This window comes from Vigna unguiculata, chromosome 5 (assembly GCF_037176805.1).
Source record: "Vigna unguiculata cultivar grain cowpea cultivar isolate G323 ecotype 2 chromosome 5, ASM3717680v1, whole genome shotgun sequence".
NCBI classification, from domain to species: domain Eukaryota; kingdom Viridiplantae; phylum Streptophyta; class Magnoliopsida; order Fabales; family Fabaceae; genus Vigna; species Vigna unguiculata.
In genome coordinates this window covers 47,177,683-47,190,112 of record NC_140796.1, presented here as the reverse complement: position 1 = coordinate 47,190,112, position 12,430 = coordinate 47,177,683, and the positions used below count along the sequence as shown (strand labels likewise).

General features: G+C 30.1%; 1 protein-coding gene across 5 annotated transcripts; it reads left to right on the top strand.

Moving 5' to 3' along the window:
- Positions 1–1,211: 1,211 nt before the first annotated feature.
- LOC114185499 (pentatricopeptide repeat-containing protein At1g06270-like) lies at positions 1,212–6,508 on the top strand. Of its 5 annotated transcripts, none has more exons than XM_085674034.1 (4): positions 1,212–1,499; positions 2,327–2,384; positions 4,304–4,429; positions 5,280–6,508. In XM_085674034.1, exon 4 carries the CDS (start codon positions 5,334–5,336, stop codon positions 6,360–6,362), a length of 1,029 nt encoding a protein of 342 aa, XP_085530160.1. In that variant the 5' UTR covers positions 1,212–1,499; positions 2,327–2,384; positions 4,304–4,429; positions 5,280–5,333; the 3' UTR covers positions 6,363–6,508. The 5 variants fall into 5 exon arrangements, with proteins under 5 accessions (XP_085530160.1, XP_085530158.1, XP_027929052.2 ...); XM_085674032.1 differs by having other exon boundaries at positions 2,327–3,472; XM_028073249.2 differs by lacking the exon at positions 1,212–1,499 and adding an exon at positions 4,133–4,171 and having other exon boundaries at positions 1,513–3,472.
- The last annotated feature ends 5,922 nt before the right edge of the window (positions 6,509–12,430 follow it).

The following is a 12,430-nucleotide window of genomic DNA, read 5'->3' as shown; positions in this document are numbered from 1 at the left end:
TTAGTAAGAGACAATATTGTTCTATTTTGAAAAAAAAATTAACAAAACATGAGTACTTAATAAAAAAGTAATTAATAAAGTAATATGTTAAAAAGTCATTTTTAATAAAAAAAATATTAGTAAAACATTTTATACAAATAATAAATTTAGTCTAAAAAATATTAGTAAAACAATATAAATATTACTACATAATTTTGCAAAAATATTTATACTTAATTACTTTTAATCTTAAAAAAATGGATTACAAAAATATTTTTCTTATTAAAAAAATTAGGACAAAATTGAATCAGATACACAAAAGTGGGTACCAAATTGAAATAAAAAGACATATATAGGGACTAAATCGAAATCAACACAATGACATCTGATAGTGACACTGACACGTGGCATTGCAATGCCACGTGACAATGACAATGCCATGTGTCACACACAGGGACCTGACACATGGCATTTTTATTTTTATTTTTTTCAAAAAATTTCAAAAAATTTCAATTTTTTTTAAAAATAAAAAAAATAAAAAAATCACAGGGTGACACGTGGCACGTTGACTAACGGTGTTAGTCAACTCCGTCTGAAAGGGACCTAATTGAAGCACTTTTTCAAAAGTTGGAATGCAATTGACACTTTTTTAAAAGCGGGTACCAGATTGACATACATGTACTAAAGTGGGTATCATCCGAATAATTAAACCTAATGTCAAATTTGTAATTATATTACACAAACTTAATGAAGATTAAAAGTTAAATAATTTGTCACACATAAAATTAGAAACTAAATCTCAAGTTCAAAACAAAACCAAAGTTTAAAACTTTGTATATACTTTAAAGGTAATTTAAAATATTTCTAGAATTATTTAATAAACACGTTAATTTTAGTAAAATATTACCATAAAATTTATAAAAAAAAATAAATAGAGTATCAATTTAAAGAGGAATAATATTGTTTTATTTTTCACACAAATTGAGATTAAATTGAAATTGAAAACAAATATAAAAATAAAATTGAATCATTTTGACACATGAGACAAATACAAAGTGACACATGTAAAAAAAATTAAAAAATTAAAAAATTAAAAATTAACCCATAATAATATTGACTTTAACATAATAAAAATTAAATTAAATATTTTAAAAAAAATAAGAACTGAGATATAACAAAACTTAAGAACCAAACTTATATTAATCGCCATATAGAATGACAATTTAAACTATTTTATTTTATTTTTCTCTCTTCCACTTGTTTGTTTTCCCTTAAACCTTAGTATCTTTGTCGTAGGAATCTCGTCGCACTTAACTCCATCGCCACCGCACCAGACTTGCATCGCATCGGACCTGGACTGCATCGGTGGAACCGCTCCGCTGCACCGACATCGCACTGCCGTACCTGCTCTGCATCGTTGCATTGGGAGGCTGGCCACTGCGGAGGCGCTGGATCCACTACATCGTTAAGCTCGATCATTGCGGAGGCCGAAATTCAATTTCGTTTTCTTCAATACGAAGGTTAGGTTTTCTTCTCCATTTGGATGAATTTCGTTTAGAACCACTGTTAGGGATTGTATTTTTTAATTTCATTTGTCACCAAAAATACATAAAGGAAATAATAATAGATTGGTGTGACTTCGAGTAGATACTTAATGAGTTTTGATTTCGCATCAATATTGAGATGCTTTATATAACATTTCGTTGATGCTTACCAGGGGTGTTCTTGCTTTTTCTTGTATAGCCAGTTAGTTTTATTTCTCGTATAGCCAGTTAGTTTTTTTTTTTTTTTTTTTTTTTCTGAAGGCATATTCTATATAGTTCATAATAGCGAACATTTTTATTTGAAACAAACTGTGCCTTTTGTATATCTTTACAATTATGGTTTCTTGATGTTTTACATGGACATAATCATGCATTATTTAGGTGAGCGCAACTGAAAGCCCTTGTTTCAATCCATAGCCAAGAGGTAGTGTGTTTGAATTATGACCATTTTATATAGCTTCTTCTACAAATTGAGGAGTCACTGGATTATTATTAGTAATACATAAATGTGTGTACATGTACCTTATTCTGTGCATATAATAAGACAGTGCAAATCATGATTCAAATTCAATAATGAATGAAAAACAGTATCATATTATGTGTACATATACCTTATTCTGTGCCTAAATATTAATGGAGTAAGAACTTCTGTCTTTTACCTTGACACCGAAGGATTTGAAAGTGTGGGGAAGTCCAATGTATATGATGATCGGTAATTGCTTTTTGAGCACGCATGCTGTTTTCTGTGTTGAATGGTATGTTGATTTTTTTTTATTGGATTTCTTTTGTATTTTCTTTTGCAGCATATTTGCTCTGGCAACTGTCTTGAGTTTTGTACATATATATAATTTTCCTAAGACGGTTAGTAATTGCTGTCATCTCCCAATTTCTTGTTTTTGGCTGGTGTTTATCTTGTAATGTAAAATGCACAAAAGAGTTGGTATAAGGGATGCTTTTAAAGCGAGGATACTGAGTATGGGTTGGAGAAAGGATTTGGAAACCCATGAAATTGAAGCATGTGCGCTCATTAAATAATTTGTGAAAGACAGAATAGTAGACAACTTACCTCACTATTAATAATTTGATGACTGTTTCTAATATTATAAATACTCCTATGATGTGCTAGATTGGTTATTTTTAGGGCTTTACACTGTTTAAACTTCAGTAGATTTGCTAGAATTTCTAGACACCTAATAAAAACTAAAGCTAGAAATTACCCAATTCCCAAATATCAGCTGTTATTTTGAATATATAGCCAATGTGTTGAGAACTATATTGATAATATATTAGTTAGAACTTTGGGCAATGTACATTTAAGTACAAGAGTGAAACACTTTGAAATACCAGAGAGAGAGAGAGAAAGAGAGGTGTCATTCTCTCCTTCCTTCTTGGGTTCCGGTTTTGTGACTTCTAACGAGGTATCTCTGTTCACCCATTTTTTGGTCCACTTTCATCTACAAATTACCTTAGTCCAATGTGGGCAGAATAAATATACCTGGTATTTGCAATTCTAAATTTGTAACAAATTATGGTTTGCTTTTTGTCTTTGAACCATTGAACACAGATCAGTTTTCTTTTAAAGAAAATTTTCTGATATCAAGTTTCAACTTGTTAGAAATTGAATAGTCTTGAACTCTTCAATTTTAGGTTAGACTGAAATTTTAATTTTGTGTGTTAAGATACGTAAAGCTGACATCTCTAGACTCTCTTTTGCGGTTGAGCTAGCTGAAGAATTTTATGGGAGGTCTACATCTTGATAAACTTTTTGCTTGTTAAGTTGTTATTAATAATTTTATCTTGAATTATCAATGCTGCTCTCCCTGTCCCTTTAATATTGCTTTGTAAAACAACTTCTTTTGGGGTTAAGTCATAGTTACTAACTTGTTTGTTTAATTTGCAAATTTTGCTCATCCTAAATTCGCAACCCCGGTGTGTTGAACAATGTGAAGGTAAGCCAAGGCCTTAGAGTTGTTATCTAATATTCCTTTGTTTGTATTTTTATAAAGCAAACTTTGTCATTGATAAATTGATTTATATTTGAATGTTTGGACATTTTATAGGGTCAAGATGTTGCATTTGAACCTGCTAAGCTCTTATGGCTCATCTTATGGCTCTTATGTTGCATTAGAGACTTAGAATTGAGGGAAAAACATGCTTGAGAGTCAGCAAGTTAGGCTTGTAATTATATAAATAGACTAAGACAAGGTAGATCCCAAAAATTATGGAAAGAGTCATACATAATCAGGAAAATATTTGAGCCTAATTATGTATATAATGAACAATTAATTAAAGGAGATATTTACAGCAACCAACAAATATTCTAACAACTCAGTATTCTCAGCCTTTATCAATCAAATTTACAAAGAAACTTGTTCCAATCTCGTTATCTACATATAATCTCATGATAGTCTTTTAAGTTGGTGCATATAAGTCGCACACATCTAACTTGCTATGCATGTAAGACATTCCTTGCCTGTGAAGAAATTGGTAGTTTAAGCAGGTTGATAATTGGAACTAATAAAAGACGTAATGATTTCTGTAGAAAAAATCCTCTCATGAACAAAATAGCAATTAATCCAATTTTATTTATTTTGCTTGTGAAAAAATAGGAGTATACCAGATGGAGAAGGGAATATACCATTAACAAGGTCATACTGGAATTAAACATTTCTATATTAGTTTTGTTTACGTTATCATCCATATTAGTTATGCATGAATTATATTAGTTAATCATGATTTAATGAATGTGAATTGACTTGTAATAATGTTATTGTTTATAGAATTCCTGACAATGAAGAAAATATCCATGAAGAAGAATAATGACCAAGTTTCAGCTCCTACCCAAAGTAGAAGTGGTCAACCACCATCTACATTGTGTCCACCTGCGCTTCATCCATCTTGCCCAAGTAAGTTGAATAAAAAAACTATCTGATTTGGGTGTAGATTTTGATGTTGATAGGCTCATTAATAAAGATATCAAGAGTTTTTTTGAATTTGGGCTATTTGCATGTGTTCCCCTTCTATTTTTCTCATCACTTTTCATTTGTCTATTGTATTTTAAGTGGTTTTGCGGTTACAATAGTTTGTATTGAAAAGGTCACCATGGGTTTCACCAGTAGTAAGCATTGAAAAGTCTTAGGAAATTTTAAGGAAAATGAATTACTCATACTCCAGGGCATAATCATACTCCAAGGCCTAGTAATCCACCTCAACTTCCGTTTGCACCACAGTCCAGCATAACACCACAATTTGCATCTCAATTTGGCAACACCCTTAAATACTTTATGGTTGTCTGATATAGTTACATTTGGGTAGTTTATTTCAGTTGCATGTTCCAAGGAGAGGTATTTTGATTCCCTACTCATTTTGCACTGTTTGCATCATAATGTTTGAACCTAGTTATATGTTTATTGTTAATCGTTGCATTGTATGTTTATATCTGTTAATTTCAATTTGGATTCTATACATTGATACGCAGATGTGTTGTCTTTTTGGTCATGATGTACTGCTTGGCGTGCCACAATTTCGTGATTTAATCATTTCACTTCTTTCTTTAACCACCGGTAACGTTCAGTTGGTAGTTTCTAGTGAAACCTTATTTCATGTCCCCCGTGTGAAGGAACCTCTCTGTAAAGCATACAGAAAAAGATATTTATATTTTATTTTGTGAATGCGTGGCCATATCTATCAATTTTTTTTTTCTCACACCCTTTTGCCCTATTAATGCACTAAGTTATTTTCTGCAAATTTCCTCAGGTTTCATTTCTCTCATGCCAGAAGGCGCTCCAATACAATACTAGCTGATCAAGAATGGTAATAGGAGCAACAGTTCAGCATAGATTTCTTCTTCATTTCCGGCCTTTTTTGAGCCGATGTCCTTCAGCTCGCTCAGTGTCTTCATTGCAAAAGCTTGAGCATGCTGTAAGAGAGGAAGTAGAAGCGAAAAACTATGTTAAAATTCCTGACCTTTTCATTTCGTTGGAGTCGTGCCAAAATTCAAATCCTTTCTCTTTCTTTTCTTCATTTCCTCGTAACTTACGAGTGCAAATTATTGATGAAATTTTGCAATCTTTTATACCTATCAGACCACGTTCCAAGCCTCAGCTAGCTTATTCCTATCTTCTTTCTTACACTCTTCAAAGCTCTCATCCTTTCCCCCTTGCACTTGCTGTCCTACAACGGACTCTACGGTCTGGTTGCCTTCCGGTTCCTCAGACTCGTGTTCTCCTCTCATCGGCTTGGTTGGAGAGGCGATGCCTCTCCCAATCTGTTGCTGATATTTTACTTCAGATGCAAACAATTGGATATACTCCTGACTGTGGGACTTGTAATTATCTATTATCATCTCTCTGTGCTGTTGACCAACTAGTGGAAGCCGTTAAAGTCCTTAGGGGCATGGGAGGGGCTGGATGTATACCAGATTCAAATAGTTATGGCACTGTAATTGGTGCCATGAGCCGAGTGAGAAAGACTACTGAGGCACAGGATTTGATGAAGCAAATGGTGGTGCAGTATGGTTTAACCCCAGGGCAGGGAACACTGGTGAAATTGTTGGCAGCATTACGGGCAAACAGGGAAATATGGAATGCTGTTGAGATGATTGAATTCATGGAGAAAGAGGGTAACTCTGTCGGATTTGAAAGTTATGAGTTAGTGATTGAAGGGTGTTTGGAGAAATGTGAGTATGTTTTGGCTGCAAAGGTTGCAACAGGGATGACAGAAAGAGGGTTTATACCATATATAAGGGTCAGACAGAAGATTATTGAAGGTTTGGCCAATATCAAGGAGTGGAAGATAGCTTGTGCTATGAGACATAGATTTGCAGCACTTAAATCTTAGTTGTTAAATTATTTGGAGGGGCAAGTACAATGCTTAATGCCGATGGGGTGACATGCTAAGACTTGTGACTTTTTTATTAGGGTGTCCTACCATTCATATTAATTGTTAAGGTTAGCGTCAGCTGACACTACCTTATTTATTTTTAATATTTATTTGAATTAACCGATGATTTCATAAAAACATTATAACGTGACAAAAAAATAAAAAATAATGAGAAGAATGTGAATGAAAAAAAAAATATGAACAAAAAATTGAGTGAAAAACGATAGAAAAAATATAATTGATGAAAAAGATAAGTGTAGATGAAGAAGAGAAGAAGAGAAATTTAGATGAAGGAGATGATGGAATAAATCTAAATTAAAGATATGTGTGGATAGAAAAAAAAATAGTATAGATGAAAGAGATTTTTTTGGACGAAGAAGATGAGTATTCACAAAAGAGATGAAAAGGAGGATGAATATAAATGAAATATATATATATATATATATATATATATATATATATATATATATATATATATTTATTTGAAAATTATGGGTGAGGAGATTTGTCATATCTAAATCTATAGGTTTTAGATTTAAAATATGGTTCATATTAATCGTGAAGAATGCATACGAATTTAGAATTAAGATATAACTTAGCATTGACGATGTTAATTTAAATAAAATTAAATATTAAAAGTATATGGTTCAGATTAAGTTTTTGTTTCATCCTCATTCCTACCGAATAACATGTATATATGTCTGTACTCGTTTTCTTGAAATATCAATTAATTAATTTTTATAAAATAGTAAAATATTCTGATCATGAAAAGATAATATTATCAAATATTCAATATTAAAAAGGAGTAGAAATATTCAAATGTGCAACATAAAAAAAATTGACATGGTATACATCATTTGAACATAACTGCACAATTGTTGTGTTAAGAGGAAATGTATATTGAAGATGTGATTGAGTTTCATAGTAAGCAGTGGCGGAACTTGAACAAAAAATTAAGGGGGTCAAGTTATATTTTTTATTTATAAATTATTTTTTCTAATTAATTTTTTTTTTCATTTTCTCTTATCATTTTCTTTGCTCAAAACAAACACACATAATAATAGAATCTAACAAAAATGACTAATATATATGAAAGTGAAACATAAAGTTTAACATCAATAATAATATATTAAAAAAAGAGAAAATTACCTTTAGTAAGAGTGTTGCTATACGCTCTTTCAATGACTTAAAATCTTCAATAATTGAATCAGAACTAAAGCTCCATTTACACAAAGAATAATTCGATCAATAATTAGATCATGATTTTATTATCTGTGTTAGTAGTGAAGTTTAAGCCTAACTCAACCCCACATAATCAGCTTGTAAGGTGAGGTTTGACCCCCACTTATATATAGATAATTGTCCTTATCTCTAGTAGATGTGGGACTTCCAACAATTTGTAACAAATTAAGATGTGCTTATAATGTAGAAAAACCACATACAAGAGGAAAACATATTGCTTCTAATTAAAAAATGGGTAAAAAATACATTTACTCAAAAGAAGAAATTGTTCGGTCTAAAATATTTCTTAACTCATTAATTTCGCCTTAGTGCAATTTGATTTTAAAAATAATGAGAGATTGAGGGTGAAAATTAAGATAGAAAGAAGAGGTAAGAAAGAGAAGTATGGAAAAGGAAAAAACCAAATAAAGGAAACAAAAAAATAAGAGAAGAGGAAGAAAACGTAGTTTTCAAATTCTAAAAGACTTTTCTAAATTAAATTAATATAAATAATAAAATAAATTAAAAATGTATTTTTAAAATATATATAAATAAAAAAATAAAAAATAAAACATGGGGAGCCGTGGCTCTCTTCGATCCTTTAAAAGGATCGCCCTTGATAAAAAGCCAAACAATCAAAAGAAAAGAAAAAAAAAAGTGTGTATTATATCTATCCATCTATCTATATATATATATATAAAATATTCAAATGACAACAAGAATTGACAATGGATAATGAGGTGGCGTAGTGAAATAAAATGCAGGGCAGTTTTGCAATTAAAGCGAACTTTATAACAACAATTTCTATTCTTTTGTTATATACCATAAATTGCCAAATAATGCAGACTGGTCTAAGCTTTGTCATTGAAAATGTGAAAATTGATGATGGTTTGATGTTAAACCGTCATTATAAAGTTTTTGACAATTAAATAACGATATTTACGGTAAAAACCTATCAAAAAATACATGCCAAGGCTAAAGAAGGATTCACTTTTCACTTGTCTGTGCATGAATAGTTTTGTCTTCTTCGCTCACCGTTGTCGGTGCAACTCTCCTAGCACAACCAATTTAATTTTGGATGTCGTTGTTCTTCATCGAACCATCATCAATTTTGTCTCATGCTGGCTGTTCATTTTCATCCTTGGTAGGCCTTTGATGCCGATGTTCGCCGCGCCACTACTACCATTTTTCTGGCGCACCACCGCTTTTCGTGGCTGCTCTTTGTCGTTGTTTTTGCTCCTTGCATCACCGCTTTTCCTTGTTGTTCTTGGTCGTTGTTTTTGCTTCCTACGCCACTTTTCGAGGCTGTTCTTGGTCGGTTTTAGACGTCACCTTTAGGCTTCATGTTTCATTCATTTACGCCCCTTCTTTCTGCCGCCGACGTCGCCTCTCCAAGCCCTCTTTGCTTGCCATTTCGTGATGCAAAAGAACACTCCATAGAGTCGTGAATCTCACTTTCTTCTCTATGGTATTCTCCTTCTAGGTTACTTTTTGATTTTTTAATTTTTATTTGATTTAATTTTTTTTATAAAATGTAGTAGTATTAAATTAGGTTAAATATGTTTTTAGTCCCTAAACATTGACCCAAAATTGAAATTTGACCATGTTCGAAACTTCAATACATTTTGGTCCCTAAACTTTAAAAATGAATTAATATATTCTTTTTAACCTAATTACACTAACTTTTTTTTGAGGTTTCAAGCCCATTTCCCAGCTGCTATTGAACTAAGAATGTGTCAAACGAAGTAAACAACTCCAATACTATTATGAAATGCGTTTAACATGTCAAAAAAATTAACGTAACTAGGTTAAAAGGACTATATTCATTCATTTTTAAAGTTTAGGACCAAAATGTAGTGAAGTTTCAGACAAAGATGAATTCCAATTTTGGATTAAAGCTTAGAGACTAAAAACATATTTAATCTTATTAAATTAGATAAAATAAGTTTATTGAGTTGTTTTTATAAATGCTTTATTTCTTAATCTTGTGGCATTTTGTATGAATACTTAGTTTATTTAATTTAATTAGTATTTATTATTTATCCATTTTATTTTGTAATTTGAATTGTTAAACGTGTTTGGATTGAGTCCGAAGGTGTCTGACTGTTGGTAAACATTGAGCGATTTGAGTTGTCTAGTACTCTTCAAATTTTAGACAATGTAAACTTTATTTAAACGTAATGGAGGTTGTATTGACAATAATTGTGTTGAGTCTTCAATGGGATATGACCATACCTTTTATGAGAAAAAGTGAGATTTTCATGCATGGATAGCAAACTAATTTCGATCACTATCTACAGAACATAGATGAATCAAAGTTGGATTAATTTATCGCGTTTAAGTCATGATTACGAGAGCGGGGTTGAAGAGTTTTTACAGTTCGCTCAAAGTAATACTGGTAGTGTACAAAACAAAGTAAGGATGAGGTGTTCCTGTGTGAATTGCTTGAATGATGAAGATTAGTTTCTGCCGAAATTAGAGAACATCTTTTGTGGGATGAATTTTTGAAGAATTATACAATATGGATGTGACATGGTGAATTCGTAAACATTCAAGTGTGACTGAAACACATGAATATGTTGATTGGACAATGAACGATACATTAGTGGACATGATTTGTGATGTTGGAGTACAAACCTTTGCTGAAGCTGTGTATGAAATTATGATTACCGATGTAAAGACCTCGTTATATCTTGGTTCAACTAATTTTACACGATTATCAATCGTGTTAAGGTTGAAAAAATTTGAAGACATTGAATGGGTGGACTAATAAAAGCTTCATAGAATTGCTTTAATTGTTGAAGGAAATGCTTCCTAAAAGTAATATACTATCTGATCAAATGTATGAAGCAAAGAAGATACTTTGTCCAATAGGTATGGAATATCAAATATTCATGTATGTCCTAACAAATGTATTTTATATAAAAAAGAGTTTGCAGACTTAAGAAGTTGTCTTAAGTGTGGTTTGTCACGTTGTAAGGTTAAAAATGGTGATAATAAGTTATGAGTGTGGCTATGAGTGTAGTGTAATAAACAAACAGGGAGTATGTGTGGCTATTACATAAACAATGGATGGAAACAATTGTGCAAGGCGGTTATCAAAGTGGTAAGCATGAGGTAATATGCTAACTTTCATATGTACTAATTTTAACTTCAAATAAATTTCGTATGTACTAATATTAACTTCAACTAACTTTTGTAGAATTAATAACCCGAGTCTAATGGATTCAAAAGTACTAGCTTATGTTCAACAAGCGTGGACAAAATATTTTTTTGTCTAGATGTCAATTATAGTTAGAGTTAGTTTATAATAACTTTAATATATTAGTTAGTTATTTATAACAATTTGGGATCATTTAATATTTTGAATTGTATTTGCATGTTCTATGTGCAAATTGATGACAGGTTTTGGGTTAATTCGAACACACATGAGTTCAATTAATACAAATTTATTTGTTATCTCTTTAGTTAATATTTAGGAAGATATTTATTTGTCATCCCTAACACTAACTTATTTATTTTAATTATCATTTGATACATCAACACTAATTTAAATAAATATAAATATTAAAAATAAATAAAATTAGCGTTTATTAAATCAATATTAATCTTATTTAATTTTAATATTTATTTGAGTTAGTAGATGTTAAACTCATGGTAACACAAATGTTTATTTAATACAAAAATTTAAAAATGATTTTACATTTTCTTGACTTTTTATTGTAAAAAGTTAACGTAATAACTTAACGGATTTTAATATAACGTTACACTTTAGTTGACACTAATATTTGAAATTTATATTTTATTGTAATGATTAAAGTGGAGTATGGAAGGAATATAACTATCGCAGTTAAATTTCATACAATACAATTGCAAGTGTTGATACATAGGGTAGATACATGAAAACATATGGTTTAATTTCAATGAAAGTCTACCTTAAAAAATTGTTTACGTATATGTAAAATATATTATTATATTCACAAACATTATATATGTACATTAACATTTTGGTGTAAAATAATGTAATGACATAATTTTACGTTAGTTGACCAAAATAATTCCATATAAAAATATACAGTAATAAAATCTTGAATAATTAAAACTTTTCTGGGTTGATGATTTGTAAAACACAAAATATGGAAACAGAATTCACCCAGATATCCAAACACAGTGTTAGGTTCTCTTGTACATAAATAGGTATTTTTATTTGCATGCTATCACCTAAATATTAAATTTTTATTAAATACTAAACTGACCAAATTAAAATCATAATTTAACAGAATTTGATCAGCTATAGAAGAAAAAATAGAGAAGTAATAATTTAACTAAATAGAGAATTAAACTTGTACTACTATTATTATTATTATTTTTAAATGCAAATTTTAACTTCTAATAAAACTTAAATTTTAACTCAATTTTGAACGATCTATTTTTATTTTTTAATCTTGCACTACTTAAAAAAATATATATTTCCTGTCAATTTTGTTTTAAGTTTTTTTTTTTTAAGAAATACTTATAAATTTTGTTATGAAAAAAATTTACAAAAAATTATTGCCAATTATTTTTTTTGCAAAATATTTTGTATAAAATACTTCTCACAAAAAATTTTGTAGGAAATATTTACAAATTTTATAATTTTATAGGAAATAATTATTTACGAAAAAATTACCTACTAATTAAGATTTTTAAAAAAAATAACAAAAAAAAATATTTTCTTGTAAATATTTTTAACAAATTTGCAAAAACAATCTCATGTAATACGAGAATTTTTAGTAGCCTTGCTTGCAATATTATTAATCCTTACA